Below are 17083 nucleotides of genomic sequence, written 5' to 3'. Positions count from 1 at the left end.
TAAAATGAATACATCACTATTAATAAAGCTTGAAGTTTAAAGAAAAATCCTTAAATGACCAAAATAACCCTTAAACTCAATTTTAATCACAAAAAGCATACATGTCCACGGTGTGGTGGCTGATTCATCAACTAATTTTTTGTATGTTTTTTCAAAAATATTTTAGTTGCTAATTTGTTATAATTTATAAAAATCATTAACGTCATTTTCGAATAACTTATAGTATTGTTAACTTTCAATAATATATATTGTTCCATCTATTCAAATTCATGTGTCACCAATAGAATTTCAAGAGTCAACAAAAAATTTTCTAAAAAAAATATATTTTAATTATGATTTATAGTACTTTTAAATATAACGTATAGTGTGTTTGTAGGCTCTTATTAGATTGAAAAAATATTTTAAATTAGTAATTATTGTAATTAATAGTGTATATTACGTAATTTTCAAATTTGTAATAAATTTTTTTAAATATTAAGTCTAATAATTTATAGTATCTTAAATGTAATCTTTGAATACACATAAATTAAAAAAAAGAAATAAGACAAATAAATTATAAATTGAATAATTGACATTTTCAAATATTAATTTACCACAAAATGAAAGTGAAGGAAGAAGTTGTGAGGCAGAAATAAAGAGAAGGGAATGGAATTAGTGAGGTGGGGTCCATATCCATTAAAAGAGATTGAAATAAATGCATGACAAATTGAAAAGGTGTCAAATAGACAGGAAAACGGGCCCACATGCATTGAATTAGTTGGCAGCCATTGAGTGGGTCACTAATACACGTGGGAGCGTTTGCATTTCACGCTTTTGGCTCTGAAAATCGTGTGTTTATTTATTTAAAGGTAGGATAGTTAAAGTGTCTATTTGTGCATTATGAAAGTTGGAGGTCAAAGTTAAAATTTGAAGCCAAGTTTAGGGGCCAATATATGTATTATGCCTAAAAAAAAACAATTGTAATTGGTCAGCGTGTTCATAATAACCTAATCTTTTTAACTTCGTTAGTCATTGATAATGACCTTGCGATAAAATATTTCTCCGTTTCAATTTGTCTGTCTGATTAATCAGGAAAAATAGTCAAACATTATATCTTTCGTAGACATTGATCTTAGTGTGGAAGTTCCTATAAAGATAGAAAAATAAAGTCACGTAGCCATACTCATACTAGTTGTGGAAATGGATTGTGTTCAATTTATAGTAATATCATCTTGTTCTGCCATAGCGATTACTCTATTGTTGTGTCTATGGAGAGTTCTGAACTGGATTTGGTTCAGGCCGAAGAAATTGGAGAAGTTACTGAAAGAACAAGGCGTGAAGGGCAATTCGTACTCGATATTGTATGGGGACACAAAAGAACTTTCTCTGAGGATTAAAGAAGTTACATCCAAATCCATGAGTCTTTACGATGATGATATAGCACAAAGATCGATGCCTTTCTTTCTTGACACCATCAAGAAATATGGTATGTTTTTTTATAAATTTTGACACAACGGACTTTAGTTATGGTCGGAGTACATCCTACCCTTTCCAGGCCACTGGTCGCCCAACTTGTGGTATTATAGTTGTTGTTGTTGAGATGGATAAAGAGTTGTTTCAATATTTTCCCCTTTTCTGACTTTCAGTCTTATAGCATGTTTGGCCAAACATTTATAGAATATGTTTATGTGCTTCTTTGTGTGATGTGTTTTTGAAAAAATATACTTTTGGAGAGTAGAAACACATTTTCGCTAGTATCAGAACAGTAATTTGTGTTTGACCAAGGTTTCCAAAGTATTATGATGATAATATAGCACCAAGATTGATGCCTTTCTTTCTTGACACCATCAACAAATATGGTATGTTTTTATAAATTTTGACATAAAGGACTTTCGTTAAGGTCGGAGTACATCCTACCCTTTCCAGGCCATAGGTCACCCTACTTGTGGTATTTTACTGTGTATGTTGTTGTTGTTGTTGAGATGGATAAAGAGTTGTTTCAATATTTCCCCATTTTCTGGCATTCAGTCTTATAGCATGTTTGGTTAAAGTTTAGAATATGTTTATGTGCTTCTTTTGGTGAGTAGAAACGCATTTTCGCCAATATCAGAGTAGTAATTTGTGTTTGACCAATGTTTCGAAAGTAGTTTTTATGTAAAAGTTACTTTTTTCAGCTTTTGCTACTCCTAAAAGATCACTTATTTTCGCGTAAAAGTTTGGGAAAAACGCCCTGTTTCGATTTGGAAGTTAACAGGGGAATCATCTGTTTTCAGGGAAGAAATCATTTATATGGTTGGGTCCAAAACCACTGGTGTTCATCATGGATCCTGACCTTATAAAGGAAGTATTCACAAAAACATACATTTATCAAAAGACGAAAACAAATCCGTTAACCAAGTTACTTGCACAAGGACTAGTAAGAGAGGAGGGAGACAAATGGGCTAAACATAGAAAAATCATCAATCCCGCCTTCCATCTAGAGAAGCTAAAGGTTTGTTACTGCAACGGATTCTGTTTACGTTGTGCCTTTCTTCATTACTCGTCTCTTAACCATTTCGTAAAAACAGCATATGCTTCCAGCTTTTTGTTTGAGCTGTACTGAGATGCTAAGTAAATGGGAAGACATTGTTTCGGTTGAGAGAGCATACGAGATAGATGTATGGCCTCACCTTCAACAATTGACTAGTGATGTGATCTCTCGAACAGCTTTTGGCAGTAGTTACGAAGAAGGTAGAAGAATATTTGAACTTCAAACAGAACAAGCTCAGTATTTCATTGAAGCTGTACGCTCGGTTTATATCCCAGGGTGGAGGTAAATTGATGTTCTCAAACTATAGTCATAGTACTCGTATACAAAATTAATTGAGAAGTGCAAAATTGTTTACTCTCGCTAAGACTTGTAGCTAAATCTCTTGTTTATTGAACTATTTCGTAGTTTTTTGCCAACAAAGAGGAATCGAAGAATGAAGGAAATCGAAAGGCATGTTCAGGCTACAATTAGAGGTATTATTGATAAAAGAGTGAAGGCAATGAAAGGAGGAGAGGCGAATAACGAGGATCTACTTGGTATATTGCTCGAATCAAATTTTAAAGAAATCGAACAGCATGGAGACAAGAATTTCGGACTTAGCATTGAAGAAGTCATTGAAGAATGCAAGTTGTTCTATTTTGCTGGACAAGAAACTACATCGGCGTTGCTTGTATGGACTCTAATTTTGTTGTGCAGGCATCATGATTGGCAGACACGGGCAAGAGAAGAGGTGTTGCAAGTGTTTGGGAATCGGAAACCAGATTTTGATGGACTGAATCATCTAAAAGTTGTAAGTATTATCGTTAGGTAGTGCTTAAATTAGACAAAAAAAAGCATTTTAGTTCAATTGTTTGATGTTATATATGCAGGTGACAATGATCTTGTACGAGTCGTTAAGGTTATACCCTCCAGTAATGACAGTTACACGCCGGCTTAATGAAGACACTGTACTAGGAGATATGTCTCTACCAGCAGGTGTGCTACTCTCCTTACCAGCGGTCTTATTACATCACGATGAAGAGATATGGGGTGAAGATGCAAAGAAATTCAATCCAGAGAGATTTAGAGAAGGTGTCTCAAGTGCAACGAAGGGTCAAGTCACTTTCTTCCCATTTACATGGGGTCCTAGAATATGCATTGGACAAAACTTCGCCATGTTAGAAGCAAAGATGGTGTTGGCTATGATCCTACAACGTTTCTCGTTCGATTTATCTTCATCTTATGCTCATGCTCCTCATTCCGTTATAACTACGCAACCCCAATATGGTGCTCCACTTATTCTGCACAGACTATAGTTTGTACTTGTAAGCAGTGTCTTGTTATATGTTTTAGAGTGTGTCCAAATATGGTTAATAAAGGCTTGTAGAACTGCCTATTGTTTGTTTTAGAGTTTTAAGTGTGCAGACACTGTATGATAGTATATGGAGAATCTACCACATCCAAGTAATTTACTTACGAACCGTGGCGGAGCCAGAAATTTTATCAAGGGTGTCCAAGAATAATGGTGTGTGGCTGTCAAAATAAATAAAAAATATTGTGTTATTTGGGTTTGAACCGAAAACTCCTTCATTCAAATGGACACCCATTACCATTGAGTCAAATGCATAACTTTCGTCAAGGGTGTCCAACTTTAAATATATCCTTTAAATGTAGAATTTGACATATATATATATATAATTTTTCGACGAATGATATCCAAATTGGACATCCTAGGGTGGTTGTGGCTACGCCACTGCTTACAAGTAACTTATTGTACCAAAATCGCGCGAGATGCATGTATTCGATATACATGTCAAATCACGTGAGATTTGTCATATATAAATTGAATTTCGATTTCTTTTGACCAAGGATATGGACAAATTAGATAAATGGAGGGGGGAAAAACACTTTATGCTTTTCAGTACTACGAGTACTAGTCATACTCCATAATCAGTATAAACTTCTCTCTCTGCGTATTTGCAAGATGCTCGTGGAGGTGGTGCTTATGCAGGGTGTCAAAAGAATATGAAAAATCGACCGAACCAATCGAATCAAATCTAACTGAACTGATTTATATCATTTTTTCTATAAAACCGAGGACATTTATTTAAGTACATAACCGTCCCGAACAAATGAGATGGTCTTAATTTATAAAAAAAATTAAAAAATTCTCGAACCTTAACCGAATAACCTTATATGTAAATATATTTTATATATTAATAATATGTTAAATTTAATATATAAATATATTTTATAAAAAAAATTCAAATATAAATATATTCTAGGTCGTAGATACTATAATAGATACTCCATCAAACAATACGACAAAATATGCAAGCACTCCTATTAAATGTTTAAGGTCAAACAATACGGTAACAAAGTTTTATATTCTTGACATCTTGATGAAGAAGTGAAGTACTTATTCAAAAACATACTTGGGAAAGAAATATTATAATAATATTATATTTTGAGGTGATACTTTAAAAGTAAAAAATAAATAAAAAATTAATCGAACCGTACCAATACCGAAGAGAAACTGATATGATTGGGATGGTTTTAAGAAATCTAATGTTGGTTATATATTATAAAATACCCAAAAAATTGGGATGACATAATTTTTTTAAAAATAACCAACCGAACTGTCTCATTAACACCCCTAGCTTACACAGTACTACCTCCTGAAGTTGAGGTCTAAAGCTATGGCATATGGACCTACCTCAACCCCAAAAATTAGCTCCTGATGGGAGGTTTGTCCAAGTCCATATAAAAAGATCATATTTCCATCCCTCTACCGATGTGGGATGTCTTAATAGTGGAAAACGGTTAACTTGGAGGACATTCGTTGTAAGATTATTGAGTATTTCTATAGTAGTGTTTATCTAGATGGGGCTATTCATTGGGTTTCATGTACTAAGAATGAACATGGCGGTGGTTTTTCAAATAGTCTGTTGGTTTTTTATCTAACTGATGAGAAATTTAGTGAAATATGCTTTGCCACAATCGCTAGTTCATGTTTCTCATTTAGATTTGTCTGTTAGCTGTGTGGCGATCGAATTTCTATGATTTGGTATGAAAAGGGCTGAAATCGACTATGTGAATTATCATTTCATCATTTATGCTCATCTCACATCTTCGTCGTACTAAAATAAAACAAAAGTGAAAAATAAGAAACAATATCAACATTTTCCAAACCAAATGATGAAAACAAGTTCAAGTATCTATGCAAGCCTATCAGTTGTAGGTTCAATTTACAAGAGAATAACCAAGATTAGGACCCGTTTAACCATAAGAACTTTTCACTTCGTTCTTGATTTTTTTTTCCACTTTATTTGAAATTCAGTATTCAGCCATAAAGATGAAGAAAAGAACAACAAACAGAGAAAAATAGAGAAAAGACATAAAGTCACCACTAAAATTGTCTCGAATTTTCAAAAAGACGCTTTAACTTTGCAGGCGTCCTATTACCCCACAAATGTATGGAATATCTTTGTAAAACGACCATTTTGAGCCATTTTCTCACCTGGCAAGAACATGTAAGCATAACCTAGTATTGAATATCTTTCTTTTCATTTCTTTTGTTTCCCATTTCTCAGCTTTTCATGTCTCTTCGATTTCTAGGTCAAGCGATAGTGGAGTACTGGAAATCATCTGCTTCATTCTTTACGATTCTTCGACAAAATTCTTGGAGGAATAGTTGAGTAAACAAGGAATTGAAGGTTAACAAGTTAGGGTTTTCTTACATTATTTGAAAAAGATCATATTTTTAAGAAGAAATTAAACCTTATCACAAAAATATCTTGATTTCTCAAAACTAAATGAAATTAAGAAGAAATTAAGCCTTGAACAATTTCAAATTAAGTTTTTCGACTAAAAATTAAAGCGAATAGTTTTTGGGGAAGATGATGAATTCATCATAGAGTTCCAGCGGCTCTTTTGAGTTTGTTTGGGGAAGATGATGAAATTAAATGAAGTAAATAATTAGTAAAGAAAAGAATTGAAACATGACACCTTTTAATTAGTTTTTAGCACAAAAATAGACCTTCATGTGCGTGTTGTACGTGTTCACAAACCATGTGAGAAAATGGGTCAAATTAGTCCTCTTACAATTAAGATATTCAGTATTTTAGTGAGGTAATAGAACACCCGCAAAGTTAAGTTATCTTTTTAAAAATTCAGGACAATTTTGATATTGACTTTATGTCTTTTCTCAGAAAAATAAAATAGTGCCATGTCTGCACATTAAACATATGACGAATTTATTTCAGTTAATCTTGATGGTTACAAAAATCGGACATCAATAAGCATATTAAAAGTTCATACGGTGCAATAAATTTAGCAATTTATACCATGCTCTGCTAAATTATAAATCTAGCACAACATGGTATTGAAAGTCCATCAAATTCTCACAACTTTATAATATATACTACTAAAAGTTGATAAATTCTCACAAACTATACTACTGACAATACCGCATGATATGTTTTCAGAAACACAACGCTAAATCTTATTGCGTCTTCAGATTCAGATGCAACCCCACTGCTTCAATCAAGCAATAATAAACTCTCGGCGTATATTTGCTCAAGAAGAATGATTACCCCGACCATGGATATCAAGATCCTTCAATTCCCTGTTCTCTGGATTAAGCGATAAAAGATATGCAGGATACTGCACAACAAGAAATTCCCCATTTCTTATAAACTCAATAGCATCGATAATCCTACCATTCAAATTCACAACGAATTTCTCCATCCACGACTCCATTTTACTATACTGGTTCAAAACCTAGACAATACCACTATGAAATAATTGATCATAGTTGTGTTGTCTGGGTTATGAACTAGTATGGTAAAACAGAGACATGGATGGAGAAATTTGTTGTGGATCTGAATGGTGGGATTAGCGATGCTATTGGGTTCACAAAAAATGAGGAATTTCTGGTAGTGTTATATCCTAGATATCTTTTATCATATGATCCAGAGAGCAGAGAATCGAAGTATCTTGATCATATCCATGGTACGGGTGATTCATTCTTATTGAGCAAATACGTTGAGTGTTTAGTGTTGTTTGATTGAAGCAGTGGAGCTACATCTAAAGCTAAAGAAATAACTAAGATTTAGCATTGTGTTTATGAAAGCTTATTATGCAGTATAGTGTTGGAGATCCATATGGAGAACAGAAAAAACACAAAAGAAACTAAAGAATGATTGTCTCAATTTATTCATCTAAATACATAGGTATTTATACATAAGAAAAAATATTCTACATTTAATGTAAATTATACAAATTAATGTGCATAATATTCTAAAATTAATGCTACAGTACAATATTCTACACTAAATGTAATTACCTAGAATATCTCTTATATATATTCTGTTGTGCAAGATATTCTAGATATTATATTTACCTTAGAATATTGTGTAGCATTAGTTTTAGAATATAATGCATATTTATCTAAAATATCTCTTACACTGTTGTACATTTAGTTTTGAGTTAAATCGCACATTTTAATAGAAATCAGATATTAATACGCATATTAAAGTAAGAGATATTCTAGACATTATATTTAGTGTAGAATGTTGTGTAACATTAGTTTTAGAATATAATGCACATCTATCTAGAATATCTCTATCCCTCCCTTATATTAATTTATCACTTTTCATTTTGCACGGTACTTAAGAAATCATATATAAAAAGATAATTTTATTAATTCTCCCATTAAAAAATTTCTTGCTTACAAACAAATGTGAATACTTTCAAAAATAATTAATTGTACGGGTAATATAAAAATATAATTAATATTTTATTGATTTAGTATATTGATCAACTAATATGGGACAGAGACAGTACAAAAAAAAAGCTCATAAAGTTTGAACATGTGACCTAGACTTTAGAATTTCAAAGCCTAACCACTTGAACTAAGCACAACTTTTGTTTAATTAATGTCACCTTGCGGTACATATCCCTTTTATCTATTTTTCCCTTTTAATCGCATATACATATTTAATAAAAAAATTCAAGAAAGTAATGTCACGAGACACCCCATAAGCCTTCTTAAATCCGCCCTTGTCATCAACACAACTATTCACTTATTTAGGAACAACAAAGTTTAAGTGCAATTAGAAAGGTCCAAACTAGCACAAACAAATACAAAAATAAGCCTTTTTTACTTAATCTTATGAGAAAAAATAAGTTTGGCCAAACAGGCTTTAATCTTAAACTTGGTATTAGTTTAGCTTATTCTCAGGTGACAATCTTATCCAACTTGGTATCAGTTCATCTAATTGCTCAGGTAGCATAAATTAGTCTCGGTATTAATTACATGATTATAATTTTGGAGTAACTTTGTTCGTAAACCAAACGATTCCTAAAAATCAAATTTGCTATGTAATGTAATGTCACGATTCGAGACTATCCTTAGTCGTAACACGGTGCGTGGAGTCACTAGTAACCTCAAGTTAAACCATGATCTGCCTTGATACTAAGATTCATACATATAATAATTGAATATAACCATTGCGAAAGCTAAATTGAGATAAATCTAAAACAATGAATAGTCAAAATAGAATTCATTTGAACAAATCATAAAACTGAAACTATTGTCTCCAATTGCTGAAAAATGATGACATACTCCAATTGACATTAAACTCAATCGGTCCATCACAAATTGGCTAGCGAACGATACTCATTGCTTATCCATGATAGATGTTACTTATTTAAGTATTTCGAGGTTTATTTATCTATTTTGTACATTTTAGCAAACTTGGAGGATCAAAAATTGTTCAAAACTATAAATATGGAACCATTTTGTCATTTCTCGTATACTATATATATACACACTATAATTCCCTATACGGCGCCTCTGTTTTTTTTTTCCTCTGAGAGAAGAGAAGAGAGGAACAAAAAAACAAGAATGGGTTCATTGAGTGGTGGAAATGGAGGTTTATGGGGAATGGGATTTTTCCATTCTCAAGAATGGAATTCTGGAAGAAGAAGAAGAAGTAATGGTGGAAAATCGTCAAATTCAGATTCAGTGGATGCAAATAGTGGAGCTGGTTATCGTTTTCCTTTGAAGCAAGCTATGACTGCTAGCTCTCTTGCACTTACTGGTGACACCATAGCTCAGCTTCGTGACCGGTGGCTCAAGAACAAAGATAATCTTCCTGACCCATCTCATCCTAAGGTTAATTTTCTAAAAAAATCGAATTTGGTGAAATTTAAGGTTGCTTATCTAGTAAAATAACCAAATCTATTGGATTTTGGAGTTGTGGGGTTTGAAATGTTGGTATTTCTTGAAACCCCACTTGGATTTCTTGAACCCATTTTGGGAATTTGGGGAACTTTATGAAAGGTCATGTTTGGTAGTTGTGATAATGTGAATTGTCTGTCTGTTAGTTCATGACTTGGTAAATTTGATTGCTTTTGATTTTTATCTAACAATGAGTTAGGTTGAGAAACTAAGATGAGCTCATATTAAGTGAAATTTTGACTGATGATGTAACAAAGTTGAAGCTATTCTGCTTGTAATAGTGTTAGTGTAGGACAGACGTGTCAAATTTGAATACTTGACAATGAAGGGAAGAAGAAAGTGGAGAGAAGGTTGGTTACATGGTAAGAGAAGTTTGAATGGGGTGAAATTTATGCATTGAGAGAAGTATGAAGAGCTGATTGATATTCCATGGTAAAAGAATAGTTTTTGAAGCAATTCATGTTAATCTGATTATAGTAAACACGAAAGAGCTCATTTTGGCATAATCGCTGTTCTTTGATAATCATAAATAGAAAGTATTCCAAACCAATATTGATGTATCAGTTTGAAACCGATATTTATGATCTAAGAGGTAATTAGTGGGATTCAAATGAAAATGATGTAAGAAATGATGGAAAAAGAGGTTTGCCATCTAACGAAATTTATGGTCTCAGATGTCATTAGAATGTCATTGTTGTCTGCCAGAGTGTATCTGAATTGCACATAGGTTGTTGTTGCTGTCCAAAAGATAGCTCATATTCTAGGTATAAAATATTGCCTCAAGGTGGTCTTTTTATGGAAGCATGAGTGTGGTGCCTCCCTGTGCTTTCAAGAACAACCAAGCAAAGTGGGAGGCAGGAATTAACAATGTCCGAGTATGTGCGTACTTCCACATATTTTGTTCCAGTTTATATTTTGTGCAGTTCCAATGGAACAACTTATTCCTAATCAATAGGCTCATTAGGCCTGTCTTTTTTGCCCCTTGTGTATGTGCTTTTGGTTCTTAGCTCAATCCATATGGTTACTTATCTATGTTTTTTTTATGTCTTCTCATCGTAGTTGTCTCTGTCTTTAAATAGGTTACATATCCTCATTCTCTGACTCTGTTATTTAACTAAGACTTACATGACCCAAGGAGTAATTTCATATGGTATGTAATTTTACCTTAAGTAGCCAAATTAAAAAGCTTAAGAAAAGATTGTTTCTGAGACAACCTTAGCCTCCCTTCAGCTGGTGCTTTACCTGCTTTAATCTCTTTTCAAAGATTAGTGTTCTGTCTATCACTAGTCTCTTGTGAGGTTTTCAAAACATTAGCTGTTGAGAATTTCTGGGTTCGAAGAGCATCATGCTAAGAACATGTTTGCATAAAATGGTTTACATGCACTCTACTATGGTCAATCTCTTTGGCACATAGTGTTTGTGATTTAACCAGTCACATGTACTATATATGCGTCCCTTCTGTTTTCCCCCTTATCAGTAACAACACTTAAATTTGTAATTAGGTTATAGCTATTGATCCTCTATAGACAACAGGCTTGAAAACAATGTATTTCTATTGGCTTTTGTCTTCCTAAGCACAACGTGTTGATGCCTTGATGGTCTTTTCAGTCATCACTCTTCCAGTGATTAACTTGTTCCATTATTATTGACCTGCCAGTGTCTTTTAACTTATCCATGTGGAGGTATACAATATCGCATGCTTCCATAAAGAGAAAAGAAAAGCCAAGCTAAAAGAAATTCTAGATTTATTGCTTGTATTTGTGCTGTTGACACTACATACAACTAGGAAAAAGGAAAGGGATTACTTGCTAATCAGCTTCTTCTTTTATTCTCTTTTGCATGTTGGGACTAGGGGCTAGAGTTTGCATATCCTTTGATATTTTTTATTATCTTATTCTCAGAAGGGTTGAGTGGGTGAGGGGTAGGGGTTAACAAGGAAGTACTCTCCTGTACTCCTACCAGAGAAGAAGCAAATGGAGAAATCTTCTCCCGTGTGGTGCCTAGTACTGCCCTCATCTACAGACCAAGAAAAAGGTCAATATTCCATCCACCTTTAGCACCCTCTCAAGCTTCACAACAAACGCTTCCTTAATTGATCACTACACCATACGCCAGCTCCATTTGCATATTGGCAACCTTACAATTACTTGACCTATTTATTATGTACAATTACTTGATAAAAGATTTGTCTTTCTGTCAATATTTGTTGATGACCAATCAACCCCTTTGGGAAATTTCATATTCTTAATGAACTATTCAAAGTGGTGATCATTGGATTTTCTGTTCTTAAACATAATATCCAGCTTTAGGAGTTGATGTTAGTTGTACACTGAATTGATTCTCACATTTTGGCAATAGCTTATCTATATGTTTGCTAATACATCTTAACAGCTAAATATTTTGCATGTTTTTCGACTTACTCAAAGAAAAGAAGAAATTTTGCTTGTTGTATGCTATGTACTCTCATTCAATAACTTCCATTTGTTATTTGATTCACTGGATTAAGAATGTAACTTTGGGAGTATTCACACACTAATTTGAATTTTTGCTATAATATGCCTTTTAGGATATGATTGGTGCTCTCCTATCTGAGCATGACTGGCTTCGGTCCATCCGGATGGCTTCATATGGATTTTTGTTATATGGTCCTGGTACTTATGCATGGTACTCGTATCTTGACAGATGTATGCCCAAGCAAAGCGTGGAGAATGTAATGATGAAGGTAGTTATGCTTCTGAGAAGAACCTCTTTCATGATGAGCTTGACCTACCAATGAAGAAAGAACTGCTTCTATATGAGTTTGACCTGTCCCTCTAACTAGTACTGTTAATACTCTTTGTTTCAGGTTTTATTAAACCAAATAGTGCTAGGTCCTTCTGTAATAGCTGTTATCTTTGCATGGAATAATTTATGGCTGGGGAAACTTTCAGAACTTCCAAACAAGTATCAGAAAGATGCCCTTCCAACTTTATTGTTCGGTAAGCACTTCCATATGACATACCTTTGCCGGTTGCTTTAACTCCTTCTCCCTAGTGAAGTTTGATTTCATCCTTCATTCTCTTTCAGGATTTAGGTTCTGGATCCCTGTCAGCATTTTGAACTTTTGGTATGTCTTTTACTACTCCTTTGCCCCTTCCCCAACCCTCATCCCAAAAGATGGACAGATATAAAACAAAAACTTCTCATAATCTCTGTTAGTCTAGCTGTAATGGAGATCTTCTCATTCTCGTAAAAATGTTTTTTCTGAGATCATAGATGTTATTTTTACATCATTTGCTTAGATATCTTCTCTATTACCCTTGCATACCATGCTCACTACCTCAATTAGTATCAATGCCGGAAGTCACATCTAAACTGTTCCGTTTCTGGAATTGTTTTCTTACGTTTCATCTTTCTTTGCATTCAGCATTTGTTCAGCAATACAGTCCATATGTTGGTAGTGTTACTGTATTTTGAGCTATGGCTTGTGCACCTGCAGTCAATTTACTGGCTTTAAGCTTGTTTTCTGAGAATTTAGAGTGTTTTGCTTTTACATAAACGACTTGTCACTCATCTGCATTAGGTGTGAGCATGCATGTAAGATTATTAATCTCCACAAAGGATATGTCATCACGCACAGCCCTATCGCTTGATCCCGCAGAACACTTATTTTGTCATTAGATTCTTCATTGGCAGTTGTAAATTTCTCTTTTTGGGCTGCTGAAAGGATTTTCATTTGTGGTTTGGTGTTATTAAATTTTATTGATCTTTGTCATCAGACAATTTATTGGCAAATGGCATATGCAAGTCACAATTTTCTCCCTTTTCATGTATTTGGTTCTGAAAACATGCTACTGTTAATATCAGTTCATTCAGGTTGAGTTATGTGGTTATACTAGTAACTGAATAGTCTTTAGTATAATGAAATATGACAACTTCTGTGTTGAAAAATCATAGGGCGATTCCTCTTCAAGCTCGTGTTGCGTTCATGTCTATGGCTTCTATATTCTGGAATTTCTGTTTGTCAGCAACTATGAGCAAGTAACTGTCGTTGAAAGGATTAGCAGGGAAGAGCAGGTTAGTGCACACGCCTAGCCCAATATTTTAGTTCTAGTAAATGTCATGTCACATATAAATATTAATCTGCTAATTTTAGGATCACACAATTGATATAAACGTCAGTCAAGACACAGAAAATGATGTCTGGAGGCAACGGTTGAAACCATTCTGATTTTCCAAAGATGGCTCGCACCAGGTTCGACAGTGCCTCAGCTCGCACTAACTACATATGATTTGTTTCTTCATTGCTACAAGTTCTCCAAGAATATAGTTTTCTTCAGTTTACGAGTGCTATAACGAAAGACATTTGATTGGCTTGTTCGACCAATTCTTTCGTTAATTTGCTTTCTTTGTCTGGTTTTAGGCCTTCTTTTCCCTGTCTCAAAACAAAGATTTTGCAGTACATAATTTAAAAACAAGTGCTGCTACATTTTATATACGAAATGATCATGTCAAATTCTTCTGATTATGTGTTATTGTTATATCATTGATAAGCATAATGTCAAAGTCATATGTATCGGTTACGCCTCAATTTTAAACCAGTTGAGCTCGACTATATGAATTCTCTGTGACCGTTCCACTCCATGAATTTATTATTCATACGTTCAGTCTCCTCTAGCTTCCGTTCTTTAGAATTTGATTCCTTTCTCACTTATGACGGTTCTGCTTCTGAAATTCCAAATATCTGATTCATCAAAACTCTGTAAAACGACAAGTCAGTGAAAGACAGGAACTGTCATCCGTTGATCTTGCTGCACTGGAAACTCACTTTAAGGGTGTGTTTGGTAGGGAGGAAAATGGAACATGTGGAAATAAGTTGGTTTCTTATTTATTTTCTGGTGTTTGCTAAGTAAGCAGAAAATATTATCCCAAAAAGTATTGACTTAACACAAGAACAATAAATAGAATGACAATTTTAGTACTTCTACCGTCCATCTTTAATTGTCTACTATACTATTTTGGGATGTCCAACAATATTTGTTCAGTTTATGAAATCAATGAATAATTTATCATGTTCTGTCTATTTTACTCTTGCTATTAAATACTATTCATTTTTCAAAGTTTAAATGACTTATACACCCTCCGTCCACTTTTAATTGTCATGTTGCGCTTTTCGAAAGTTAAATTAGATTACATTAATTTGATATTATAAACCAAAAAATTATATATTCAAAAACTATACGAAAAGTACTATAAATTGCAACTTTTTGCATATCAATATGATGAAAAAATACATCGTAAAATCTTAGTCAAAGTTCTTATAGTTTGACTCTAAAAAGGAAACTATGACGATTAAAAATGAATAGAGGGAGTATTTAATAAGGGTGTTTTGGTAAAATTACCTATATCATTTACTGCTTTTTAATTTCGGTATCAAGCCAATAGTGGACAACTATTGTTGGACAAAGGGAGTAGTAAATTTAATGATTAGGGAAATGATTATAGTTTATAGTAAGGGTAAATTAGGAACTAGGTGATAAACTATTGGTTGATTTTTCATACTAGATAAGCAAAATTGAGCATTTTTTTTAAGAAGATATTTTTCAAAAATTTTGATCAACGAGAAAATTCAAGAATGTTTTCCTCCTTATCAAACACACCCCAAGTTAAATTATGAAAAGAATCTTTCTCCAGAACCAAGTCACTTATACCAACTACACAACACACAGCCAAGAACAGGATTCTTTGCTTCTCTATTAGACAAGCACCTTTTGATTGAGAAAAAGAATAACATTTCACCTCAACACACAGTATTATAGTAGTAATTTAAAGAGAAACTCAAAAGCTGCTATACATCAAATATATTGTGCCATTAATTCTCCCAAAACTGAACAAGGGTAATCAAGAGGAAATTCTACAAACATGAACAGCAACAGGCCTCATAATTTTACACCATATGAAAATTGGAGCAATGGAGAGTGGCATGATCCTAATTCACATGGACCTGAGCACAGATGGCAACCCATTTTCCCTCGTCCTCCGCCTCCCCGGGATATCCCTCAGGTATTCTCGACATGAAACATTGATATACATGTTAGTTCAGTGTTGAGAACTTTAAAGGTTGAACATATCAAACTTAAATTCTGAATCCGACTCTAAAGAAAGCTCCTATAATTGATTTAGAAGTGTTTTGTGTTGCACAGAGAAGTAGATATACATGTTAGTTCAGTGTTGAGAACTTTAAAGGTTGAACGTATCAAGTTTAAATCTTGAATCCAATTCTAAAGAGAGTTCATATAATTGATTTGATTTAGAAGTGTTTTGTGTTGCACAGAATCCTAGACGTGTCGTTCATGATCCATGGTTGCCTGTAACAGAGAGCCCATTTCTAGTACCTACTGGTGCAACAAGGTAAACTTATCTTCTATCTTTTTTTTTTTGTCAAAATCCAAGATTGATCATTTCAAGAACCACTTGCAGCTATCCATATCCAGGCCAACCACGACGTAGGCTAACTCATCCTCCTGTTCGCGTTCTAGTCCATAATGATGATGTACCAAGACATGGATCATATCAGAGACCAAGCCAACTTCCATTTGATTCTCCTCCTCCTCCATGGTTTATGCAGAGCAATGACACGTCGAGAGATGAATCAAAATTGAGCCCAAATGAGCAAAAGGCAACCTTGAATAAGCTCAAGAAAGAGATCTACAATCCTGTACAAGCAAAAATTGCAAAACAAGTTGGCCTTTACTTTAGAGGCTTGAACAATAACATAAACAACACTACCACCAACGAATCGAGCAAGGATGAAGATGGCAAAAGATGTTCAATTTGCTTAGAAGATTTTGAGCCTAAAGAAATGGTGACAGTCACACCATGTAGTCATATGTTCCACGAAGACTGCATCGTTCCATGGGTGACAAATCATGGCTCGTGCCCTGTCTGTCGATTTGCTATCTGTGAAAGGATGAAACAGGACACAACAGACTCATCGGCGCCAAGGACTAGTAGAGCAACAAACACAATGCCACCACATGACTTGATGATGGAAAGGGGCCTAATTTCTATAATGAGAGCATTTGATGAAACTTTTGAATTGGATCAAATTAGATCCCTTCTCTTACCAAGATTAACAAGAGGCTAAGTGGGGTTGCTTAAATTTTTAGGCTAATGTTACTACTTGCCTTTGGTTTATTACTTGTATGAACACACAACCAGAACATGTATTTGTTCTGTCTTACAAATGAATTATATCTTACTTTAATAAAAAAATGTCTCTTTCACAACTTGATGTATGTACATGTTTTGATAAGGTCTAGATTCTTGTAAGTGGAGATTTGTCAAGCTACTTTGCAATTGTTTGTTAT

The 17083-nt window shown here is 33.9% G+C and overlaps 3 protein-coding genes across 4 annotated transcripts; all 3 read left to right on the top strand.

The window, feature by feature from the left end:
• Window positions 1-1079: 1079 nt before the first annotated feature.
• Window positions 1080-4014, top strand: LOC102581973 (cytochrome P450 CYP72A219-like). Of its 2 annotated transcripts, none has more exons than XM_006348839.2 (5): window positions 1080-1465; window positions 2253-2470; window positions 2547-2791; window positions 2915-3299; window positions 3379-4014. In XM_006348839.2, the coding sequence occupies exons 1-5, from the start codon at window positions 1180-1182 to the stop codon at window positions 3802-3804; spliced, it is 1560 nt and encodes a 519-aa protein (XP_006348901.1). In that variant the 5' UTR covers window positions 1080-1179; the 3' UTR covers window positions 3805-4014. The 2 variants fall into 2 exon arrangements, with proteins under 2 accessions (XP_006348901.1, XP_006348902.1); XM_006348840.2 differs by lacking the exon at window positions 1080-1465 and adding an exon at window positions 1755-1838.
• A 5339-nt stretch (window positions 4015-9353) lies between these two features.
• LOC102581643 (protein SYM1) lies at window positions 9354-14241 on the top strand. Its single transcript, XM_006348838.2, has 6 exons — window positions 9354-9668; window positions 12301-12456; window positions 12580-12712; window positions 12801-12840; window positions 13671-13790; window positions 13870-14241. The coding sequence occupies exons 1-5, from the start codon at window positions 9399-9401 to the stop codon at window positions 13756-13758; spliced, it is 687 nt and encodes a 228-aa protein (XP_006348900.1). The 5' UTR covers window positions 9354-9398; the 3' UTR covers window positions 13759-13790; window positions 13870-14241.
• An 896-nt stretch (window positions 14242-15137) lies between these two features.
• Window positions 15138-17061, top strand: LOC102581312 (RING finger protein 44). Its single transcript, XM_006348837.2, has 3 exons — window positions 15138-15776; window positions 16048-16124; window positions 16194-17061. Exons 1-3 carry the CDS (start codon window positions 15636-15638, stop codon window positions 16858-16860), a joined length of 885 nt encoding a protein of 294 aa, XP_006348899.1. The 5' UTR covers window positions 15138-15635; the 3' UTR covers window positions 16861-17061.
• Window positions 17062-17083: the final 22 nt, after the last annotated feature.

Source organism: Solanum tuberosum, unplaced genomic scaffold (assembly GCF_000226075.1).
Source record: "Solanum tuberosum cultivar DM 1-3 516 R44 unplaced genomic scaffold, SolTub_3.0 scf00102, whole genome shotgun sequence".
NCBI classification, from domain to species: domain Eukaryota; kingdom Viridiplantae; phylum Streptophyta; class Magnoliopsida; order Solanales; family Solanaceae; genus Solanum; species Solanum tuberosum.
The sequence above is the reverse complement of the archived record's forward strand: the minus strand, read 5'-3'. Positions and strand labels throughout refer to the sequence as shown.

Bases quoted from the DNA above. Each gene is read 5' to 3' on its own strand.
- LOC102581973 (XM_006348839.2), top strand. From the start codon at position 1,180: ATGGATTGTGTTCAATTTATAGTAATATCATCTTGTTCTGCCATAGCG. The intron at 2,792-2,914 runs GTAAATTGATGT...ACTATTTCGTAG, and splicing joins GTTTATATCCCAGGGTGGAG to TTTTTTGCCAACAAAGAGGA. The intron at 3,300-3,378 runs GTAAGTATTATC...TTATATATGCAG, and splicing joins GACTGAATCATCTAAAAGTT to GTGACAATGATCTTGTACGA.
- LOC102581643 (XM_006348838.2), top strand. From the start codon at position 9,399: ATGGGTTCATTGAGTGGTGGAAATGGAGGTTTATGGGGAATGGGATTT. The intron at 9,669-12,300 runs GTTAATTTTCTA...TATGCCTTTTAG, and splicing joins CTGACCCATCTCATCCTAAG to GATATGATTGGTGCTCTCCT. The intron at 12,457-12,579 runs GTAGTTATGCTT...TCTTTGTTTCAG, and splicing joins TGGAGAATGTAATGATGAAG to GTTTTATTAAACCAAATAGT.
- LOC102581312 (XM_006348837.2), top strand. From the start codon at position 15,636: ATGAACAGCAACAGGCCTCATAATTTTACACCATATGAAAATTGGAGC. The intron at 15,777-16,047 runs GTATTCTCGACA...TGTGTTGCACAG, and splicing joins CTCCCCGGGATATCCCTCAG to AATCCTAGACGTGTCGTTCA. The intron at 16,125-16,193 runs GTAAACTTATCT...AACCACTTGCAG, and splicing joins GTACCTACTGGTGCAACAAG to CTATCCATATCCAGGCCAAC.